This window comes from Chiloscyllium plagiosum, unplaced genomic scaffold (assembly GCF_037043375.1).
Source record: "Chiloscyllium plagiosum isolate Xiang-an unplaced genomic scaffold, Cpla_swu_hap1 HiC_scaffold_43, whole genome shotgun sequence".
NCBI lineage: Eukaryota > Metazoa > Chordata > Chondrichthyes > Orectolobiformes > Hemiscylliidae > Chiloscyllium > Chiloscyllium plagiosum.
This window is the reverse complement of record NW_028270181.1, coordinates 8,961,216-8,986,336: the sequence shown is the minus strand read 5'-3', so window position 1 is coordinate 8,986,336 and position 25,121 is coordinate 8,961,216. Positions and strand designations below refer to the sequence as shown.

Below are 25,121 nucleotides of genomic sequence, written 5' to 3'. Positions count from 1 at the left end.
AGGTGAGAATACAAGTGGGAATTTGTTTAGGTTAAAAAGACAGAGCACAGCTCGTTATCAATGTTTGGGATAGGGCCTCAGATGCAGTTGAAGGATCTATCCCTAACTACATGGTCACACACAGCACTGTGATATTTTTGGGAGGAGATACTTTACTGCACTTGGGAAAAACATCAATTCTAATCATCTCCTTATTAAAGTTTAACATGGTGGAGTACCTTCTAGGCTATAGGCCCAGGTTCAAACCTGACTTGACCTGGAGGTACATCAGAATAGGTTGATTAAAGAATACTTTGACGCCCTCTTGTGGCATCATGGTAGTGTGATTATCTCTGGGACAGGAGCCACAGGTTCTACTACCATGCGCCTGTTTCGTTGCAGAGTAAAAGAATTTTATTACAAGAGAAATAATCCGGTAAGATCCTATTTAATAAATCAAAGATTTTAACTTAAGAACTACATTATAAGCTTGATACATTTAAAAGAACACTGAGATTTCCCACAGCCATCTTTCACTTTCTAAACACCAACTTCTCAAAGTAACTTTTGAGAAGCAGCTAAATTACTCTTCAGAGGGCAGTGTAATGCAGCAAATTTAAACCAAGAGCTCTCTGAAATAGGGGAGAATGTCCACAGGAAATAAGGTCTCTTGCATGAATGCTGTGAAGGTGAGGAGGCTTCAAGTGAATAATCAGCTGTACTGTGACTGCTTAAGAGATCTGAACTCCACTGAATGATTCAGCAGAAGCAACAGAATTAGATTTCCACAGAGAGACAAAAAAGCAGATGAAATACAACCTGAATCTTGTTTGAATTTTAACAACTTTAAGAATGAAACTGACTCTTGCTATCCCTTGGACAAGTGTAGATCAAGCAGTGATGGCAGAGCTGATTGCAGGCGATCAGCTCAGAAATGTGTATGTGAAACTATCACTTCTGTCCTGTCACCATTCTGTGATATTCTACAGAAATATCAGTTCCTGCTGCAGCTAACGCTGTTTTAAAATTCCAGTTCCTGAAATGACGTGACCCAATGTTTACTGTACACAACTGAAAATGGGGCGCATCGATCTGAACTCAGCTGTTCAATGCCAGGTGCATTTCAACAGGCCCTGTAATCTCTACAATGCACAACTCAAATGTTTGTACAAAAGCCCAGAGGCACACTCAAGCTCCAAGTGTACATTAAGTTGTAAAATGCATCATTCAGTCCCTGGGCTTGACATTTTAAATGTTGTTCTTTAATAAAAGTACAGTTTCTCCATGGACTTATCAATCCAGTAGATAACCTGGCAACGTTACAGTTGATGCACATCAACAAGGGGTAAATTAACATAGCACACCCTGAACAGAATCTCCCCTACATTCCCTCCATCCTTCCCCTGGTATCCTACTATCTGTCACTTAAAATTTTTCTCTATAACACAGTCTAACTTATTTTGGCACGGACAGCTTCCACAACTTTCACCAGTTTACAAACCGAATAACTTTGTCCGAAATGAACTCAGTCACAGCCACATAATTACAATCCAACTGTCAACAGAGATTTGTCCCTGCTGTAATCCATTCTCCCTCCCAATCCAATTCCACAGAGATTTCATTAATGATTAGTGCTGCATTCATACACTGAATACTCAGGGTCTGAAGGTAAAGAAAGAATCTAGTGTTCAGAGTCTAGTCCTGGTGAGCTAACCTCAATGGATTGTAACTATACTGTACTCAAATCAAACCACATGCAGAGTTTACCATAAGAAATGGACAGCAGCCAACTGGGCAGAAGGGACTGTGGACTCTAGACAAAATGCAATCCAAATAGAATCCAGTCTCAGGAATGACCAAACTTGTATGCACGCTGAGTGCACACTCCATTTTGATAAAGACAGCCCCTCCACACAATAATGTCCACACAAATGACAGAAAAATTACCAACAATTAGTGCACTGGCACTGTGTAACCAAGTCAGACATTACACCAAACCAGGCTGTAGTCCAACAGGTTTATTTGAAATCACAAGCTTTTGGGGCATTGCCCCTTCGTCAGGTGAAGGGTCAAACTTCAACAGCACACTGAAAGCTTATGATTTCAGATGAACCTGTTGGACTATAACCTGGTGTTGTGTGACTTCTGACCTTGTCCTCTCCAGTCCAACACTGGCATCTCTACACCATGTAACCATGTCATCAATTGGTGCACTACCACTGTGTAACCTTGCTGACAATTGGCACACAGGCACATGAATGTATGAGGGAAATGTTAATTTATTCTTTTGTGGCATGGACCAAGAAAAGTGCACCAGCAGTCATCTCCGCCATTGGAATCATGAACATCTGCCTGAATCACTGAATTGGGCATCTCCCTCATTAATGGGCCCCCTCAATATGAAGACTACACACTCATCCAGATCACAAGAGTATAAGTATGTACAGATAAAGGCCACCAATCTGTTTATCCCACCACATTTCTTTTAACAAATACATTTTGTTTTGAGATGTGAACAATATGGGAAGACTGCACTAGTTGCTCCTCCTTAGATGCCATCGTCCCTCTGGACTGACACAAGTCTTGATGATGGAGATCTTTTAATGGCGTCAAAATGGAGACCTCGTGGACAATGATGTGAGTGCAATTGTGGTCTCATCAAAATAATGATGGATGCCTGGGTCATGACAACAGGAAGCCTGAATGATAGTCCCTGACTGATCAGTGGTGGTTGTTTCACAACTGGGTGTTTTCGGGGGTACTCAAAGAGCAGGATGCCTACCACAGGGGATAGTAGGGAATGTGGGGTAATCAGATCAGCCATAATATTGGTGAATTACAGAGCAGCCTTGGGGTGGGGGTGAGAGGGGTGGGTCAGGGGCGGGGGGGGGGGGGGGGGGGGGGGGTGAGTGCCCTACTCTTGCCACTGTTTTGTATGTGGACCGACTTCATTCCCTGAAGAACATTGAAAAACAACCCACACATCGTCAGTGATTTGCTAAACAACTGTCTAGAAGTTATTCATTAGCAATTTCCGTTGTTGGATGACAAAAGGCCAGATCTATTCAATCCCTGGGCCTGTCTTTTTAAGTGCTATTCTTTGTTGAGCACAAATATGACCTTCGACAGATTCCACAGTCTGCCATTACAACAGGCAGCTGGCTTTTGTCTCCACTACTGTGGCAAGAAGACCATTCTGAGCTTTGTTCACTGTTCAACTTCTTTACATAATTCTACAATTTAAATCTTCCACCCCACAATTCCATACCACTGGTCCTGCTGTTGCATCTGAAATCAATCAAGTTTCTTAGGCTCAAACCCAAAACAGAAACTGCTGTGGAAATTCAGCAGGTCTAGCAGCATCTGTAGAGAGAAATCAGAGTTAACGTTTCAAGTCAAGTAACCCCTTGGTCGCCACAGAATTGAAGAAGGGTCACTAGACTTGACAAGTTAATGCTGATTTCTCTCCACAGATGCGGCCAAACCCCATTGAATTTCACCAGCATTTTATGAGTTCGTTTCAGATTTCCAGCATCCACCAGTTGTTTTATTTAAGTTTCTCTAACCATATTGTGTGCAGATTCTTGGCGTTCCTTTTGACAGTGTTGCAGTCTGAAACTAGAATTCTTAACTGGCTATTGTCCAAATAATTTATAAAAGCTGAAAACTCCATGAGAAGTTCCTGGTGTTTACAGATTATCTGATTACAGCAACCATAGGGATAGGAGTTGGCCATTTCAGTTTCTGAATGAACAATTCAATATCTGTGTCCCACTATCTCCCCGCAACCTATCACCACTTTTCCTTTGCAGGTAACTGCTTAATTTCCTTTGAAAACATTGAATATGCCTCCATCACCAGTCTCTCAGGCAGTGCAGTCCAGACGCTGACCACTCTGTGTGAAAAGATTTTCCACACATTGCTTTTGCTTCTTTCACCAATTACTTTAAGAATGTTCCATCTCATTTTTAATCCTTTCGTAAATGAGAACAGTTTCTTCCAGTCCAGACCACTCATGATCTTGAATACTTCCAATAAATTTGATCCTAGCTGACTTGTATCAATGAGCGTGACGGGCCACTTTATACTGTGAAATGCAATCACATGCAGCTCTCTGTTCATGGTTTTTAAACAAACTGGAGTAAGTGTGGAAATGCTGTAGCTGTTGCATAAAAACAGAACAAACAGAGAAGCTGCTTAACTGTGAGGGTATCTAACCCCACAAGTCCAAACGTTTTTATGTTAAACAATGAAGAAACACTCTTTAAAAGGAGTGGATTGGGAGGTGATGGTCTGGTGGTATTATCATTGGTCTGTTAATCCAGCGACCCAGATAATATTCTGGGGAACTGGGTTCAAATCCTGCCATGACAGATGGTGGAATCTGAATTCAATTTTTAAAAATCTGGAATTAAGAATCTAATGGTGACTACAAAGACGTTATTGAATATTGGAAAAACACATTTGGTTCACTTTAGGGTAGGAAATCTGGCATCCTCACCTGGTCTGGCCTACACGTGGTTCCAGACCCACAGCAATATGGTTGACTCTTAAATGCCCTCTGGGCAGTTAGGGATGGGTAATAAATGTTGGCTTAATCTTTGATGCCATATCCTCTGAATACATTTTTAAAAAGCACAAAAGGAGAAATAGCACATTTTGCGCAGGTGCAAAGCCACAAAAATCCCAACACAAAAGCTACATATGCTTGCTGAAAAAGAATAAATTAGATTAGATTCCCTACAATGTGGAAACAGGCCCTTCAGCCCAACCAGTCCACACCGACCCTCTGAAGAGTAATCCACCCAGACCCATTTCCCTCTGACTAATGCACTTGACACTATGGGCAATTTAGCATGGCCAATTCACCTGACCTGCACATCTTTGGACTGTGGGAGGAAACCGGAGCACCCAGAGGAAACCCATGCAGACAGGGGCAGAATGTGCAAACTCCACATAGATAGTCGCCCGAGGCTGGGATCGAACCTGGAACACTAGTGCTGTGAGGCAACAGTGCTAACCACTGAGCCACCATGTCGCCCATTAGTGCTGATGTGACACAAGGGGATTAACACTCTGCCTATATCTCTGAATCTCTTCTTTTGATCTATTCAGTGAAGGAGCTAACATATTGCAAACAGTTAAAAGTCCATTAAGACACAGTCAATAAAGACCATAAAACTATATTGTGTCACGATTACGTGGACAGTGGGTCTCATGCTGGAGTAAAGAGAAGTAAGTGAAGTGAGCCAAAAATGAGTGAGTCGGGTCAGATGAGGTTTGGGGCCTTGTGGGGAGAGCAGCTACATTCCTTCTAACTTTTACCGTCATTGTATGACCTCCAAGGTCTGAGTAGCAGCAACTTCAGGAACTGAAATGAGGTCACACGCCAGCTGGACTTCTTACAGCTATGCAGCTTAGAGGGAATGTTGGAAAGGAGGTTGACAGGAGCCATGCAACTTCCCCACTATAAACAAATTCAGAGTAAACTGATCCATGTCATGGTCACAATCATACAGCACAGAAACAGACCCTTCATTCCAACCAGTCCATGCCAAACATAATCCCAGACTAAACTAGTCCCATCTGCATGCTCCTGGCCCATATCCCTCTAAACCTTTCTTATTCATGTTCTTAAAATGTCTTTTAAATGTTGGAATTGCACCCACATCTACCACTTCCTCAGGAAGTTCATTCCACACGTGAACCACCCTCTATGTAAAAAACATTGCCCCTCATATCTTTAAATCTCTCTCCTCTCACCTTAAAAATGTGCCCCCAGTCTTGAAATCCCCCATCCTAGGGAAAGGCAATGACCATTAACCCTATTTATAACTCTCATTATTTTATAAACTTCTATGAAATCGCCTCTCAACCTCCTATGCTCCAATGAAAGAAAGTCCCAACCTCCCCAGCCTTTCTTTATAACTCAAACCACTTTCACTGTAAATGGGTTAATACACTATTGACAGATTAAAATATTCATACACCCATACCTCAGCACAATTTATATACACTGATTCTTTCATTTAGATCACCTTTTAATGATCTCCAGAAAATTACATTTTGTGCATAAGTCCTATTGAAAATGTACAAAATTGAAAATGCTGAGATTCAAGCTGATCGTTAATGACTTCAGCCTCACTTGATTACAAAGGCGAGAACTCACGTATATGTTAATCCCTGTTAAGCAGTTTTCAACTGTCCTATTAACAGCCTACACACAGGAAAGATTATGGGATAATATGCACGCAAGGGCTCTTAATGCCCATTTAATTTTGTCTCAGATCTGTAAACAAGTTTGCTCATTATAGTCTTACGTAAATTTTAGGCCAGTAATCAAATCTCAATATTTTTATACACCCACAAATAAATATATAACAACTTAATGAAGTGGTTGCTGAGTCAAAATCCAGGAACTGCCTTCCTAATAGCACTATGGCGTGTAATGCTTCAAGAAGGCAGCTCACCATCACATCAAAGGCAATTAGGGAATGGCAATAAATGTTGGCCCAGCCAGCGATACCCACATACAGTGAATGAATAAAAGAAAAGAAATTACACAGAAGAATGGAAGATAATCTTGCTAGTCCTAAATGCTGAAATACTCCAAACCTTTTTCTCTTCCTCAATTGAACAGCTGCATGGTGATTTTGGTCATCACAAATACTGCATGAGGATTAGTATATTGCTCCGTGCAGGAAAAAAGGACTGTTGAAGAATGTCATAGGCTGCAGTATGACAGGGTGATGTCTCAGAACAGTGAGACACTGGATCATGGGTGAATGCAGAGGGATGGGAGGGGTTTTGCCCACAGCACTGTTCCCTTGAGGAGAAGAAAGTTGAAGAAACAATTTAACATGCTTCCCATCAGCATGGAAAAGACACACAACAGAATCCAGGTTACAGAAGACAATAAATAAATAAATATTTCGAATCATAGAATGATTACAGCTGAAGAAGAGGCCTCTTGGCCTATTGTGTCCAAAACCACCTTTGCCAGGCCCAGCTTCCCTGCCTTTTCCCTGCAGACTTATAAATTTCCTCTGTTCTTATATTCATCCAATTCCCTTTTGAAATTCAAGATGGAAACATTCCAACACACTCTCAGACAATGCAATCCAGATCATAACCACTCACTATCTTTTTCCTCATGTTGCCTTTGATGCTTTTGATACTCACTTTTAAATTAAAAGGTTTGGACCTTTCATTTATGTAGCATTTTTCACAACCTCATGACATCCTAAATGCTACTGCAAAAGGTGAAATGTTTCTTCAAGTGTTGTCACTATTGTTATGAAGATGTGGGCCTACTATACCTTTAAGAGAGTAAAATCTTGCAGTGACAGCACCAAATGTTCTCAATAAGACACAATGTAACATGTGCTCCAGCTACTGGAATAGCTGGTTGCCTGGAAATGACAAAACAGATTCGAATTAGGCCAATCAGTTTAAATTATACCCCCAAAAATACCAAATTCCAATCAAGTTTGAATTGCTTATATTGACAATCTTAAAAGCCAATGACACAATCTGATGCTTTGGGCTATAAGATTGGGGAAAATTGAACAATTGGGAGGAGAACTACCACCACACCAACAGCTGTAGACTGCTAATCAGAACTCTCCGAGAGGTCTAGAAAAGGAGTTTGCCCAGAGAAAAAGCTCAACACTGACCTGGAGAGCCAATCTACCGACGAAGATAAAGAGAAAATTCGACCGCTGGCTGATTTTAAAATTTGTATTTTCCTGTAAATCTTAATTGGGTGTTTTATTGGACTAGTATTATAGAAGAGAAGGTAAAAGATAGGTTAGAGAGAGAAGGTGCAAATAGTTGTGAGTTAATTATTCTCTACTATACTTTAAGAAACAAAGTTGTTAATTTTTACTTTAAATAGTTCTTGGCCTCTCAAATTTTCACAGATTATTGCACAAGATAAATCATTTCTGTGTTGCTGGTTTAAATTAAGCAGGAGGGTTTATGCCATATCGTAACACTATTATAATGTGGGTGGTAGGTGGGGTTGTTATTCTCCAACATGATTTAGCAGTCAATTTCACAATGGCTTGGGAACAGGTTCTTGGGCCTCTTGACTGTCGCAATGAAGCTGGGGTAAGCTAAAAGGTGACCAGCAATAGACAAGTACCAAAGAAAGACAATCATACATTTTAGAGGTTTACAAAATCATGAGTGGCATGAATAAGGTAAGTAGACAAGGTTTTTAAAGAGTTCTTGAGAAGACAAACAGGAAGAAAACTGACCATATAAGTGCACAAATATCAGCTTGCCTCTGCCAGACATGACCAGTACTCTCTCATTCCCAAACACACAGGCAGCAAAGGACACAAATTCAACTGGGATGATGTAACCACCCTAGCACAGGTGAAACAGAGACACACCAGAGATTTCCTTGAAGCCTGGCACTCCAGCCAGAACTCAATCAATAGACACATTGAACTGGACCCCATATACAAAATCACTCAGATGCAGAACCGGAAGTACTAACAGACATATAAATATGAGGCAGGCCAGAGCACCAACACCTTATCAAAGATGCACTGATGATGTCACTTAGCGAGGCGATGAAACGTTTGCAGGAAACACACCAGCTCTGCGAACGAATCCACTACTTCAAGGTTTTTTCCCCTGGGGTGGCAGAGTCCAAAACTAGAGGGCAGAGGTTTAAGGTGAGAGGAAAAAGATTTAAAAGGGACCTATGAGGCAACTTTTTCATGCAGAGTATATGGAATGAGCTGCCAGAGGGAGTGATGGAGGCTGGTACAATCACAACATGTAAAGGGCATCTGGATGGGTATATGATTAGAAAGGGTTTAGAGAGATATGGGCTAAGTGCTGGCAAATGAGACTGGATTAGGTTAGGATATCTGGTTGGCATGGACCAGTTAGACTGAAGGGTCTGTTTCTGTGCTGTACATCTCTATGACTCCAACTCAATATGCCAGCAATTTATGTACACTCTTACAAAATATTCTCTCCAATTTCTCCATTCTCTTCCTCTCCTGCAGTTCCACTGATGGCAATTAACCCGCATGTGAATGGAACCTGGGACCTTCCATAATGTTGAGGCACCTAATACTGCTTTGAGCAAAGAGATCTACTTGGAAGACCATGATGTACATTATTTCAAGAAACATATTGTTCCATAATATGTTTTTTCTACATAACATGAATGAATCTAAACTGCCCATTAGAGAGATGGTATCAAAAGCTTGTGATAGTTCTCACCTGAATGCATCTACTCACTGCTAGCTTAAATCTGTCTTCAAACAGATTAAGCCAACTCATAATTCAGTGCCAAGTCAATGTAGGCAAAGTTTGAGATGAACTCAGGGTTATGGAGTGGGAGGAATGGGAGGCAGGCTGGGAGACAATTGGAATATTCAAGACAATCCCCTGTGGGAAAGTAACTCATTGGTCAGGCAGCACTACAAATGACCTGAGAACATGAAAGCTGCTGTGTTAAGGCAAGTTTGCTCTCTTTCCAACAGAGCAAATCCTTTAAGAGAGGAGTGATCAGGAGAAAAAGAGAAATCCTTTTGCAGCTATTTGAAAAATGCCCTGATAGGCTTAACAGGACTAAAGAGATTTATGTCACAGATAGAGGCATTCAGTCCACAGACTCTGTACCAACTCTTTGTTACAACAATCCAAAATTAATCCTAATGTCCTGAGCTCACTCCATAGACCGGTTTCAAATATTTACTTCAACTATCTATCCAACTTTCCCTTAAAAAATGCAATCATTTCTCTTCAACCATTCTCTGCGACAAAATGTTCCTGCTCAAACAATCCTCTGAGCAAAGAAATCAACATCCAGTTCAATTGCTAGATACCTGGGGTTTGCAAGCAGGAAAGCAGAGATCTCAGTTTAATCTCTCAGCTTCAATGCAGTGTTAAAATATCAAGCAGCATTGTGTAGTTATGGGACCCAAAGATGCAATTGTCAGAGTTGAAGGCAATAGTGCTATTAGCCAAGTCAAGCTGAACTTGAAAGGCTCAAAACAATCCTGACTGCCAATCTGATCAGCTGCTCCAAAATGTACAACTAAGACATAAATCATCAGCACTAAGAGCATCCTTAAAATTATTATTTTTATTGCAATGAAATTGGAATGAAGTTGACCCTAAGCAAATTGGCCTTTTAATTGCACGTTCAGATGAACTTAAGTGCCAATTAACTAGCATGTACTACATTAGGAACAAGTTTTAGGTAATAGAAGCATTGAGCAACAAGATTTCAAACTAATCCATGCCATTGATCATTCAGTTTCAGTTTCCATTTTCTAGGATAGACTGGCCACTAATATCCACTATAAACCCATGGAATCCCACAATTACCTTGACTGTTGCTGTGGTTCTGTTCGCCGAGCTGGGAGTTTTTGTTGCAAACGTTTCGTCCCCTGGCTAGGCGACATCATCAGTGCTTGGGAGCCTCCTGCCAAGCGCTTCTTTGATGTTTCCTCTGGTGTTTATAGTGGTCTGTCCCTGCCGCTTCCGGTTGTCAGTTTCAGCTGTCCGCTGTAGTGGTTGGTATATTGGGTCCAGGTCGATGTGTTTGTTGATGGAGTTTGTGGATGAATGCCATGCCTCTAGGAATTCCCTGGCTGTTCTCTGTCTGGCTTGCCCTATGATAGTAGTGTTGTCCCAGTCAAATTCATGTTGCTTGTTGTCTGCGTGTGTGGCTACTAAGGATAGCTGGTCGTGTCGTTTCGTGGCTAGTTGATGTTCATGTATGCAGATTGTTAGCTGTCTTCCTGTTTGTCCTATATAGTGTTTTGTGCAGTCCTTGCATGGGATTTTGTACACTACATTAGTTTTGCTCATGTTGGGTATTGGGTCCTTCGTTCTGGTGAGTTGTCTGAGCGTGGCTGTTGGTTTGTGTGCCGTTATGAGTCCTAGGGGTCGCAGTAGTCTGGCTGTCAGTTCTGAGATGCTCCTGATGTATGGTAGTGTGGCTAGTCCTTTTGGTTGTGGTATGTCCTAGTTCCGTGGTCTTTCTCTTAGGCATCTGTTGATGAAGTTGCGCGGGTATCCGTTTTTGGCGAATACCTTGTGTAGGTGTTCCTCTTCTTCTTTTTGCAGTTCTGGTGTACTGCAGTGTGTTGTGGCCCTTTTGAATAGTGTCCTGATGCAGCTTCGTTTGTGTGTGTTGGGGTGGTTACTTTCATAGTTTAGGACTTGGTCTGATACAGGAAAGCCACACACACAGACCAAGTCCTAAACTATGAAAGTAACCACCCCAACACACACAAACGAAGCTGCATCAGGACACTATTCAAAAGGGCCACAACACACTGCAGTACACCAGAACTGCAAAAAGAAGAAGAGGAACACCTACACAAGGTATTCGCCAAAAACGGATACCCGCGCAACTTCATCAACAGATGCCTAAGAGAAAGACCACGGAACTAGGACATACCACAACCAAAAGGACTAGCCACACTACCATACATCAGGAGCATCTCAGAACTGACAGCCAGACTACTGCGACCCCTAAGACTCATAACGGCACACAAACCAACAGCCACGCTCAGACAACAACTCACCAGAACGAAGGACCCGATACCCAACATGAGCAAAACTAATGTAGTGTACAAAATCCCATGCAAGGACTGCACAAAACACTATATAGGACAAACAGGAAGACAGCTAACAATCCGCATATATGAACATCAACTAGCCACGAAACGACACGACCAGCTATCCTTAGTAGCCACACACGCAGACAACAAGCAACATGAATTCGACTGGGACAACACTACTATCATAGGGCAAGCCAGACAGAGAACAGCCAGGGAATTCCTAGAGGCATGGCATTCATCCACAAACTCCATCAACAAACATATCGACCTGGACCCAATATACCAACCACTACAGCGGACAGCTGAAACTGACAACCGGAAGCGGCAGGGACAGACCACTATAAACACCGGAGGAAACATCAAAGAAGCGCTTTGCAGGAGGCTCCCAAGCACTGATGATGTCGCCTAGCCAGGGGACGAAACGTTGGCAACAAAAACTCCCAGCTCGGCGAACAGATCCACAGCAACGAGCACCCGAGCTACAAATCTTCGCACAAACTTTGAACCTTGACTGTATATCCTCACACTCTGCTTCCTGTAAGGACACCATACCATTCTCCTGGCCTGTCTGTCTCCGTCACCCCTGTTCTGGTGATGCCACCTTCCACAGAGAGCCTCAGAATAGCCCACCTTTTCTCCTCAACCAAACATTCCGTGCCACCATGATTGATGGGGCCCTCAGTCATGTCCGACCTCTTTCTTGCATTTCTGCCCCTACCCTTTCTCTTCTTCCCTTCCCACAACAATAGAGTGCCTTGGTCATCACTTTCCACTCCATTAGCCTTTGCATCCAAAAGATCATAACCTGCCATTTCTTCCACCTCCACAGGAATGTCTCCCCTCCTTTACCTTGTCAGTATTTCATAGGGAGCATCCCCTCCAGGACTCCATAGTCCACTCCTCCGCTGGTCCCTCCACCTCCCCACACCCCCATGGCACCTTCTCATGCAATCGCAGAAGGTGCAACACTTGCCTATTTACTTCCTCCCTCCGCATGATCCAATGCTCCAGACATACCTTCCAGGTGAAGCAATGATTTACCTGCAGGTCATTCAATCTACTGTATTCGCTGCTCAGAGTGTAGTTTCCTGCACATTTGAGAGACAAAAACGCAGACTGGGTGACTGCTTTGTGGAACGATTACACTCTGTAAAACATTACCCTGAGCTTCAAGCTGCCTGTCCCTGCCAACAATTCCATCTCCAGTCTGCTCTGGCGCTCCAGCAAAGCTCAAATCTCGCTCCAGGAAAAATGCCTTATCTTCAGCCTCGGTACCTTACAATGCTCAGAACCCAACACTGAGGTTAATAATTTCAGAACGTGAACTCCATGTTCATAACCCCCCTCTAAACCCAAGCTTCTATCTTGTATGAATTGCACCCAACACAGCTGACCAATTTTCAACAATTCACATTTCTTGTTCGCACACTACCCAACATTTATCTTCCTCTTAGCTTATCATCAGGAATCCCTTTCATTGTCTCTCCATTTTTCCTCTCTCTCTCTCCCACTCATTTCCATGTATTTTACTTCATCCTTCCCCTATGCCAGCCCTTGTCATCAGCATAAATATCAGCATTCCCCAGCTGAGGGAAGAAGAGCAGAGGAATACTCTCTGTTGCCCTGGTTAGTATGTATCCTTCATATTAAACTATTTAAACCGGTTTACACAGCTAGTATTATGTCATTTTTAGGACTTTGCTGTGTATCAGTATTTCATCAGTATGAAGTGCTTTGGGATGCCCTGAGAAAATGAAAGGTTTGGTATCAATATAGATTCTTTCTTTCGTGTATATCTATTTGATGGAGCTCTGCCAGTTCCAACTCTGGCTGGCAGGCAATCACCTATTTCAAATAAAAAGAAAAATGCTACCCCTGATTAGTGATGTATTGGCACTCAGTCTGCAATTTCACCATTGGATTGTTTTAAAATACAAAAGTGGTATTTTCCACATACCAAATCCTACAAGCAAGACTGAAGATGATTAACTAGTTAATCTGTTTGTGAGGGTGTTGAAAGGAATGTTTGGTGGAACAGAGAACACCTTGTTCCTTTCCAATGAGTACCATATATTTGTCAACGTTCAGCTAAACCGTCAGAGGTGAGAAACTGGAACTCTGCTTGGATCATCGAAAGGACTGTGCCAATGGCAATATAATCATCCCACAGTACAGCACTAGAACAGAAGTCTACTTCTATGCAGGCAACAATTCCATGAAGAGTCAATGCGTCATGTAGTTAAAAGCTTAATTTTGCTTATATTAACTAAAAGCAGCTGAACCCTTTCAATATTTTGGTTAAAAAATGTCTTAAATGCAGAGACCTGTAACTAAATAACCTCCCAGTGTGTGCCAAGTCCCATTCTAGACTCTTAAGCACAGAGACCTAGGCTGACAATGCAGGGAGGTACCAAGCAAGCCTTGGTACTTAATTCTCCCAACAGCATTGCTAAAAAGAACTTACTATAGGAGCTTACCTTCTGCAAAGAGGCTGTCTCATTTAAAAAGTGGCTTCACTTCAAAATTACTTAATTTATTGCCTTTGAGAGGTCCTAAGATTGTGAAAAGCTTTATTCAAACACAAGTTTTGCTTACTGTATTCATCTACCCCAATACTATGAGTCGATTATTTAACATAAAATATATGGTACTGCACCTTCTATAAAGTCATTCTCAGTGTAGCTGTGTTTCTGTGCCCGGTCATCATCATCTTCATCATTATCCTGCTCTTCCTCCTCTTCCTCAGGGTTATTCAACACTTCAATTCCAGCCTCAATAGCTTCAGCAAAGTCATCCCTTCGATCCTTCCTCACTGCTTTCTCCTCAGGATGCCGGGTCAGGCCCATCTCCAACTGGTACACTTTGGTCAGGGTGAAGCTTTCAAACGGCACCACCGCATACTCACTGGGCACTCTGGCACCCACACTGACCTCAGCTTTATCGATCTGCGAGTGCAAGAACTCCAATAGATCATTGGGAAAGTTTTCCTTGCTGTTCTGGGCACCTCCGCCAGTTAGAGATGGACCCTTCTTCTCCTGCACGGATTTCAACTTCTCACTCATTTCCTGGAGTTCCTGCTTTAGCTGAGTGATTTGCCGCTTGAGACTTGCTGCCCGGGTCTGGTAGTGCTCCTCCTGTTCCTGCAGGAGGGCCTGATAGTATTCTTTGCCATACGGTTTTCCTGGAATGCCAAGGAGGAGAGGGTCATTGTCTGGCCGGGGCGTGCACTCCAGCAAGTACAAGAGGGAGATGAGGCAGAAGAAAAGAGCGAGGCCCAGCAGTAGACGGCGTGTCCAAGCCTGCATCAGTAGGCCTCGGCGAGGCATTCTCACAAGAATTGCTGCAGACTTTCTCATTGGGAGAACATGTCACCTCATTGATGCAGAGCTTGCTCCAGTCTAGCCAACTTCAGAACAGCTTCGCTTTAAAGCCATAGATTGCCAGATTCTCTGCGTCCAATCTCTTGATGAACGCTCCTGCCGTTCTGCCCGAGTTGGCGAAACAGAATTAACTTGATAGGAGGCCAGCACAGAACGTGGCTGGACCTAGCCAATTGGGCCACTAAGAGGACAAAGAACTTTGAACCCTGCAGGATCTCAGATGAATCTGCAGTGCTTCAGCACGTCAGGTTTCTTACATCAGACTCCAGTTGCATTTTATCTCTGCTCTCCAATGAACCTTCAGTTCGTTTAGGTGAGGCCCCTTTCAGAAACAACAGGATTTCCGTGGAGTAATACCAGTTTTGCTTTATTTATGTCAACCTGTATTGTATTTGCTCAGACCTGAAGGCAGCAATTTCCAGCAAACCTAGGTGCTGGTTAAGCTTTATATAGGCGGAACAAAGCTTCAAAGGAAAACTGTTGATCAATACCAGGCGACTGAACAGTTTAACACAGCTAATTACATTGGTCAAAGCAGACTGAGGCTTTCTACTGTAGTTAAACCCTAATGAAAATACTTAATAGGTTCAGTTCACAAGAAGACGTTGTGTCAAAACACTTTATTCCAGTGTCCATCAAACCACTTTGGGCCTCTTGCGCGATTGTTTCAGGTGTCACAGCAACATGCTCCTGATCATCTTCACAGACTTGATTGCTGGTTGGTCATGAACCAATAAGTGATAAGAAAGCATACAGGAGCCTGTCTCCTGGAAAAGGATAAGAGGAGAAAAAACAAAGCAAGTTAAAACATGAATAACTCAGCTTTAAAAAACCGCACAGCACTCAAAAGGGCCTTGCAAATTAAGACGCGTTTTGACCCAGTGAGACTTAGCCAATGGGCAAATCTATTTGCAGAATAACGGAGAGTTGGAACGTTATCGAAACCACAAGACAATAGTTTTAAAAGTTTATCTGTAGGTGGGCCCAAGGACAACTTGCATTTATATAGCACACTTAATAGAGTAAACAGCGCAAGGCACAATTCACATTGCCTATCATAATTGGTCATCAACTGACATGAAAAAAAATAGAAAAGGTGACCAAAAGGTTGTACTATTTTGAATGAAGATTTAAGGAGTGTTGAAGATTTAGGAAGAAAATCCATAGCTTAGAACTCAGGCAGCAATGGAAATGATGAATGCACAAGCAACCAGATTTGGAAGCAGGCAAAGACAACATAGGGCTAGATGGGGCTACACAAATAGGGAGGGACAGATCCATAAAGGGATTTGAAGATAAGGATGAAATCATCAGCTGAGAGATACTTATTCGCACTTCTGAAAGACATTAACAGTATCTAGAGGAAAACAAAATTGTCAATGCAGTAAAACAAACAGAAATGAAAACAAAAATAGTTGGAGAAACTCAGAAGGTCTGGCAGCATCTGTGGAGAGCAAACAGTGTTAACATTTCAAGTCCAGTGACCCTTCTTCAGAATAGGTTTTGTTTTTGTTTTTGTTTCAGATCTTCAGCACCCACAGTTCTTTGTTTTATATTAGCAACAGAAACAACATTATCATATTAACATTAGTAAAAAATTATAGAATGCTGAATTCTCAAGACGTGGTGTACAAATTACATCATTGGCAATGCTAGAAAACACCAATCCAACATATTTACTGATTCCATGGAATCCCCTCACAGACAAAACGCTTTAGATGTCATAAACAAAATCAGCAAGGATGTTTCAGAAAGAGTTACTGCTTTATTACCCATGTCTTGGACACTCACCAGAGGAAGCAGTTTTGCTTGATCAATCCTATATGTTCAAAGAGTAACACATGTCTTTGTAATATCTGGTAACACTAAGTGATGGTAAAGAGGAGATACGTCAAGTATTAAAATTGGCATCTCAGTTTCTCTTCACGTTGAATGAAAAACAAAATACGTTTGTCGAAAGACAAACTAATTACATTGTGAATAATTACAAAAACTATGAAAAGATCTTCGAGTCAGAAACTAGACTTACCTTCAGCTAATCATGGCATGTCGTAAAAACACAATTCACAGAAATCACATTTTAAAACACATGCACCTCAATATTGTTAAAGCAAGTTAATTATGGAGAAAATCAGGCATTCAGCTGCTCATCATTAAAATGTGAGGTTTATTTCCTTCTGGGAGAGACACTGATTTAATTAAAGTAATTTAGTTTATTTTGACTCAGGGACAAGAACTAGTCTTTTTGTTTCACTTCCTCTCAAAGCCTGGGACATGTTACTTTTGATGAGTTTATACTTACATTTGCAATGGCGTAAGTCACGTGAGCTCAGGGTATGCGTTATTTTATTAAAGACAGGAGGGCAACACCAGTTAAGGCACAGCAGTGTGACCCAGTCTGTCCCTTTAAGGCCACAAAATCAGTTGCTGCAAATGTCCACTGCTGGAGATGAATCAACTACTGTTGTCAAGTGAATCGCTGTAGAGGTGGGAATTATTCAGTTGTTTGCGTCTGCACCATGGCACAAGAATGACAGACTCCACTTCCATTCCTGTACATTTTTCCATTCTTCCCTTCCAAATATGCACCCGATTCCCTGTGAGGGATCTTATGGCCTTTAACCAATGAGCCACTGTACTAAATCATTTTAAGCTCGAAGAACTTTTTCTTGAACAAAGTATTATCTCATTGTGGTAGTTATGAGTCGATGCCCCTTTGTTGCCAGTTCACCAACTGATGGAAATGACTTTTCACGGTGCTTGTAACTTTTAACTGTCTCAAAAACCCATCATGATTTTGAAAACGTCTATCAGTACTTTTGTGGTAAAGCAAGCTTCAATTTTTAAAACCTGTCTTCAACATTATAATTCATCATTCTTTGTGTGATGGCAGTGAATCTTCATTGTAAATGTCCCAGGCTCTAACATTCTTCTACAATGAGGTGCGCAGAGTTGGCTGCAGAATTCTTAACTGTGGCCTAAAGACAATGGCATTTGCTTTCTTCCCACAAAGACCTCATTTTCTTCCCTTCGATTTTTCTAGTTTTTTTCCAACATTAACCAATGTATTTCTCTGTTTTTGCACTAACTGATCTGAATGGCATCATCCAGAAACTACCAAAGCTTCTTTCAAAGCTTCTCCAAAGCCCATGACCTGAACTAACTGTAAACACCAGGCCACCAAGTGCTATCTCCAAGTTCCCCTCCAACCCACATACCAGCTTGACTTGGCCTTTAACTGGCCACTCCTTCATTATTACTAGATCAAAATTCCACAATTCGCCTCCCAGGAGATTCATTACATGGGATGCAACAGTTCAAAAAGACATCTCATAACTGGGGATAACTGGGGGGGGGGGGGGGGGGGGCATGGTGGCTCAGTGGCTAGCACAGCTGCCTCACAAAGCCAGGTACCCAAGTCCAGCCTTGGGAAACTGTTTGTGCAGAGTTTGAACGTTCTCCCTGTGTTTGCATGGGTTTCCTCCAGGTGCTCCAATTTCCACCCACAGACCAAAGATGTGCAGGTTAGGTGGACTGGCCATGGGAAATGCCGGGTTGCAGGGATGGAGTGGGTCTGGGTGGGATGCTCTTCAAAGGGTTGCAATGGATTTGATGGGCCGAATTGCCTGCTTCCACAATGTAAGAATTCTATGAACTGCATTCTCCAGGGAAATTAAGAATGAGCAATAAATACTGACCCTCAGCCCAAGAATGAATGAAAGCAAAACTTAAGGTGCTTTTTTACCATAGCCTTTTTAAAAAATATATATTCAAAACGGTTATAAATTAATTAGCTAACTCTTCTTTCACTCTGGGAATTGAGCTTGAGCCCACACTATACCTAAATCTCTCTCAAAGAACTGCATGCGTTCTGGAGACACAGCCAAGCTCGTAGTGAATCATACTGGTTTTCTGCTTTTCCTATAAATTAATTCACCAAGGTAAAGTCGATAGAAGGTTCATGTGCGTTATCCAGCATGGGTTAAGTATTAGCAGCTTACATACTCTTAACTGTAGGTTTCAGTTAAAATATAAAACTGTAGGTTTCATACTAAAATATGCTATAACAGGATGACTAGTTCAGTAATAATACTACATCACTGACTTTCACGATGTAATGTTACAACATTGGGAAGGGGGGGGGGGTTTGGTTTAGTTCACCTGGACAGTTGGTTTGCAAAGCAGTGTGATGCCAACAGTGTGGGTTCAATTCCCATCACTGGCTGAGGTTACTATGAAGGACTCTCCTTCTCAACCTCTCCCCTTGCCCGAGGTATGGTGGCCCTCAGGTTAAATCACCACCAGTCATCTCTCTCTACTGGGTGGAATTTGCACATTCTCCCGGTGCCTGCGTGGGTTTCTGCCAGATGCTCTGGTTTCGTCACAATGTCCAAAGATGTGCAGGTTAGGTGGATTGACCATGTGGAGGTTAGTGAATTAGCCAGGGCAATGCAGGGTTACAGGGATGGGTAGGAAGATGAGTCTGGGTGGGATGTTCCCCAGAGAATTGGTATGGACTTGTTGGGTCAAATGGCTTGTTTCCACACTGTAGGGATTCTATGGAACATTGACTAATTTTGTACTGAATGTTTGTGTTAACATCATTGAGGGCATAATCCTTGTCTGAGACTTCAATACTGAATAGTACTGTCATAATTTGAGTCTGAAGACACAGCCCTGCAAACCTGTTCAATGAGAGATTGGAAAATTCTCTGCACTCTGGCCAACATTTTTTCTTCAAGAAGCAACTGTGTGATTGCTCGATTATTCGGATTTTCTGGCAAAAAGGGTAGCATCTTTGCCTACTAACAACCATCACAAACCATAAGGTTCTTAGGGGGCTTGACAGGATAGATGCTGAGAGCTTGTTTCCCCTCAGGTAGGACCAAGGCATAATCTCAGAGTAAGGGGTCACCTATTGAAAACAGAGATGAAGAGGAATATCTTGACTCAGAGGGTTGTGAGTTCTTTATTGCAAAATTGCAGATGTAGAGGCTGGGTCATTAAGTATATCAAAAACTGAGGCAGACAGAGTTTTAATCAGTAAGGAAATCAAGGGTTATGGAAATAAGGCAGGAAGGTGCAGTTGAAGATTATAAGCTCAGCCACAATCTCATTGAATGGTGGAGTGGACTTAATGGTCTAACCAGCATGCTCAAACTGCAATCAGGTGTGACACAAATATAAAATACTTTGCTTCAAAATATTTCCAGGAGAAATTTTGCAGAGCAGCCCTTTGCAATGTCTAGGGAGTAATATTAAGCCACCCAAAACGTGGTGCCTCCAAGTAATCATATATTGAAGAGATGCAGCTACACCTGCAAATCTCCCATTGCACTTCTGTGGACATTGAGATCTGAAATAAGAACAGAAAATGCTGAAATGCTCTACAGGTTTGTCATCCATGGAGAGAGAGAAACAGAGTAAACATTTCAGGTCAGTGATCCTTCATTGAGACTCAGCCTGGTAGAGCCGAGGTTAACCCTGTTCCCTCTGTAAACAACTATCATTTACATTTATATAGCATCCCAAAGCAAAGCATTCCACAAGAGGGTTTTGTTTTATTTTTATATGGGTTGCTGGCAGGGCCAGCACTTGTTCCCTGCTCCTATTAGCCCTTAAGCTGATTGTCTCTCTCGGTCTGTTACTCTGGAGACATACGCAGGCCAGACCGAGAGAGGCAGTTTTCCTTCCCGAAGAGACATTTTATGATAGTTGGCAATGGTTACACAGTCACCATTAAACTTACTCTGAGCTTCCAAGAAAAATGGTAATTAAGAGTTGTATGATTTTATGGGATGTGACAAAAAGCTTGGTGAAAGAGGCAAGTCTTAAGGAATGTCTTAAATGGAGAAAAATAGGTAGAGAGGTGGAGAGATGTAGACAGGGAATCACAGAGCGAAAGCACAGGAAGCTGAAGACTCAGCTACTAATCTGGAGCAGTTAAATCAGGGTGCCCAAAGGTCAGAATTGTAATACTACGGAGGCTCCATTGTGTATAGAATTCTCTATGTGCCAAACTGGTTTGTTGGAAACATGCACTTCAAGCAGCTATAGAAAATGCCACATTGCATAATGATTGTCTGAAAGAGCAAGGACAGTCTCTGACAGGTAAGAAATGGGTAAAGCTGCTAGGGAGTTCTGTGGAATCTGGAACTCATTATTTTTCATATGCAACCAGCATAAAACAGATCCTGCTCTGCTTTCAAAAACAATTATGTTACTTTTGCTAATTAGAAGCTGAAATATCCTGTGGAAGCAAACAGTATGAACTGTTTGCTCGAAGCTTGAATAAAGAAAATAAATAAATTGGAAGAAAAGAAAATGACGACTGGAGCAACTCTGAAAACACACAAGTTCATCAGACAAGCCGAAAACGTGATCTAACTTTTCATAGATTTTGATGGAGCTGATTTCATTACAACCAAATAACCTTTTGGCCATGAAGCTCATTGGGAATAGTATGAAATTGAGAAAAGTGGTTCCTCTACCTGGTATCTGACTGAGCTCTCACCACATTCCCCGCCACTCCATGGGGACCCAGTGCTTTTCCAGATTTTACAAGCTTCTTTCCTCTTTCTGCAAAAACCACTTAAACCTACACTGGGTCAAAATTTTATTTCTTTTCATGCCCATTACCACCCAGATTTTATCTTGCACCATGATCCCTTCTGATTGCCAATTACTCCTACCTTCCACCCTTTTGCTGACTTTGCTCATCCTCACATGCTTTAAAAAAAAAACTGTTCCATTTCTGATCAAAAAAACGAAGAACTGCTGATGCTGGAAATCAGAAACAAAATCAGAAATAACTGGAGAAACTCAGCAGCTCTGGTAGCATATGTGGAGAGAAGTTCTAAAAAAGGGTCACTGGACCTGAAACGTTAATTCTACTTTCTCTCCACAGATGCTGCCAGACCTGCTGAATTTTTCCAGCAATTTCTGATTTTGTTAAATTTCTAAGATCTTCCATGCTGGAAATGAAATCTTGAAACATGAACTGTTTCACTTTAGCTGAGGATTTTCTAGGAAGTTTTGTTTTAAAATTGAGACTTCAAACATGCATAGCGTTTTGTTTCTATTTTAGGCAATTTCTTTGTTCAGGTTTTGATAGGTCGTGGCAGCCCTGGCAGATTCTGATGGCAGCTGTCAAGGTTCAAACTGTAACTCAAACACAGTGCCATGGTAATTTATTTTCAAGTGATATAGTCAACAGCATCAGTAAGGGCAGTGCATGGAGACAAACCTGTAACTTTGATGCAGGCAATGCACAAATGTGCAGTCTGAATCCAATAGCACCGTCAGTGAACATGGGTCCAAGGAGCCAATGCTGGAGCACAGAAATAAATGTGGCTGTGGAAAGTTATTTTTTGGCTGGGAAGAGAAAAGAGTCCAATAGTTCACTGAAAGAAGAATGAAAATTAGATATTTCCCAAGACTTCTGGCATGCCTGCTTTTGGATTGTGTCCATCAGCCTTAAATAAAGACTACTCATAGTAGAGCTGCTGGGCTGCCATTTGAAATTTGCTAAAACTTTCTCCAAGTTCCGTAGCCAACTTGATATTGCTTTTTGATCTTGAGAGACCAGTGTTTGGGAGCCAGCTCCCAGCATTCACATAACTTAAACCTGGCTCTCTTTCATCAGCAATAGACTCACTAGCTTGAGAGTTTGTTTCCTGAAGCTGAACTAAAATAATGTCAACATAAGACACACATCTGGAGGTCAATATATGCAAAAGAAGCAATGCCTATTCAAACAATACAAAAATGCAATGAGTAGATCCTAAATATGTTTGTTTATGCCCTCTCCTAGCCCATTCACCTCTCAACAATTCTTCCACATCTACATGTCAATGTTTTTCTGAAGACAATGTTAACTGTAAGAGCAGTGCAATTGATGGGAATGACATATAATACAGCTGCAAAGATTGTATCTTTTTATTCTTCTGTATTTTGGAACGTGGACTGAAACGAGAAAATGACTATCTTAAGAACCAAGGACTGTGGAAGGGATCACTGCATATTTTAAAAGCAGGTTCTCACACATTGTAAGCATTGTTTATGTTGCTGTTTGTTCTAGCAATTGGGAGAGGTTACTGCAGGTGTGCAAGGAGGTGGGTTCACCGGGAGATTCTACTGCAACAAGCAGCTGATTGGTGTGTGGAATGGTGACCCAGTTGTTGATGACAAAGGTCTTCTGCCTGTCGACAACTATATGATTGACTCTGGTAGGTGAACAGCTTGTAGGTGTGAACAGTTAAGGGCAGAAACCTTCAGATCACCAGAAAGATCGGTGCTACATTTTATCTTAAGTAAAATCCACATAAAGCCTGATGAACGTCAGTTTATTTTCCTTCCCAAGTTGCTGTAAACTGTGACTTTTAATCAATAAGACAGAGACTTTATAAGTTGTGAACTAGATGCTTTATGCCTCATGCAAGCAAATGGAAGTACTTAGAGAAGGCATGCTGAAGAGTGGTTTATCTTGGCAAGCCAAAAGGAGCATCTCATTGAACCCAGTGGACCAATAAACTGTCACCCCACTTCTTCCCTTCTCTGAAAACGTCAATGATTTTTATGTCTGTCTGGGTCTTCTCATATGTAATGTAAATGCAGTTTTATACAGGGCTAGACTTTTAACCAGTGGAGTTATATGTGGACAGTTCAAAATAGTTTATCTGTAGCTATAATCTACTTATTTGTAATAAATATGAATTCTTGACAGAAAGCTGATACATTTTTTCTGTCAACCTGGATATAAAAAGACAGGTGAAGTGGGGGAATTTTGCACACTTTTATAAAATCTATAACTTTTCTGATGACTTCAGGAATAGCAGGCTTGATTTCCAGCGTACTACTCATTGAGGTTTGACACAGCACAGGAGGCAATTTGGCCTTAAATGCCTATGTTAAGTCTCTGACAAACCTTAGTCGAAAAGTGTGGCGCTGGAAAAGCACAGCAGGTCAGGCAGCATCTGAGGAACAAGAAGATTGATGTTTCGAGCATAAGCCCCTCATCAGGAATGTTGGTGGGGACCTTTGCCCGAAATGTCTATTCTCCTGCTCCTCAGATGCTGCCTGACCTGCTGTGCTTTTCCAGCGCCACACTTTTCAACTCTGATTTCCAGCATCTGCAGTCCTCATTTTCTCCTAGCCCTCTGACAAATCTTAGGCAATTAGTTCCATATATCTTTCCTCTCCCTCCCTGTGCAAATGATTCCCTTCAAGTAGGGACCTTCAATTGTAATAATTCATTACTTTGTGAATATGAACACTCTTTATGAAGAGGTTGGATATTTAGAAGAAGACTGCTCTCCAGGGAAAACAGGGCAATGGGATTAGTCTTCCTTGCTCTAATGACTGAATGGCAACCTCCTGCGTTTAAGGTTTTGTGGTCTTATGTAAGAACTCATAGGTTCAGCAGAAAGAAGTCCACACTACATTTTTAAATAACAAGGCGATCGATATAGAACTAAATTGGAGAATTCAACAACTGTTTATACAAGAGATGGGCAACTTCAATAATTTGCAAAACGTAGTGAAACAATTATTTTAAATTTTAAAATAGGAAGCAAATTATTTGGTGGCCAACAGACATTTCCTGGATTGGATACAGTAATTACAACGTTAAGTGAATTAGAATCAGAAGGTTGCTGTGCTCCAGACTGGGACCATTAGTTAAAGACCTGAAACCACAAACTAAGCATAACAACTTGCATTCATATAGCACCGTTAACATAGTAAAACATCTGAAGGCACTTCAACAATATTTGGCATCGAGCCACGTAAAGATAGGGACATGAAAACATAAGAATTAGGAGTGGAAACAGGAAATTCAGCCCTACAAGCTCGCTCCAACATTTAACGTGATCATAGCTGATAGATATGATGTGATATAACTACTCAGCAAAGTGGCATGCTCAAAGAGAAAGGTTTAAAATAATGTCTTAAAGGAGGATAGAGAGGTCGGAAGAGAATGCCAGAAGTTAGAACCAGGCAGCTGTAGGTATGACCACCATGTGGAGCAAACAAAATCATAATGCAACTAGAATTGGAAGAATGCAGATATATCAGCGGGCTGTGGGGATAGAATTTGCAACATACAATCAATAATTAACAGACTAAATTGGCATCAACTCATGTTAAAAAAAGCATTAGT

The 25,121-nt window shown here is 41.7% G+C and overlaps 1 protein-coding gene across 17 annotated transcripts in view; it reads right to left on the bottom strand.

Annotated features, from left to right (window-relative positions):
• Window positions 1–25,121, bottom strand: part of csgalnact2 (chondroitin sulfate N-acetylgalactosaminyltransferase 2) — a 62,554-nt gene that overhangs the window by 13,859 nt on the left and 23,574 nt on the right. For 9 of the 17 annotated variants that reach the window (XM_087982616.1, XM_087982620.1, XM_043679091.2 and 6 more), the window contains 2 exons: window positions 16,754–16,827; window positions 14,239–15,729 (listed from right to left, as the gene is read on the bottom strand). In XM_087982616.1, coding sequence (XP_087838742.1) covers window positions 14,239–14,938 — 700 coding nt within the window. In that variant the 5' untranslated portion in view covers window positions 14,939–15,729; window positions 16,754–16,827. The remainder of the gene's footprint in view (window positions 1–14,238; window positions 15,730–16,753; window positions 16,828–25,121) is intronic. The other 8 variants (XM_087982629.1, XM_087982624.1, XM_087982627.1 and 5 more) reach the window with 1 other exon arrangement.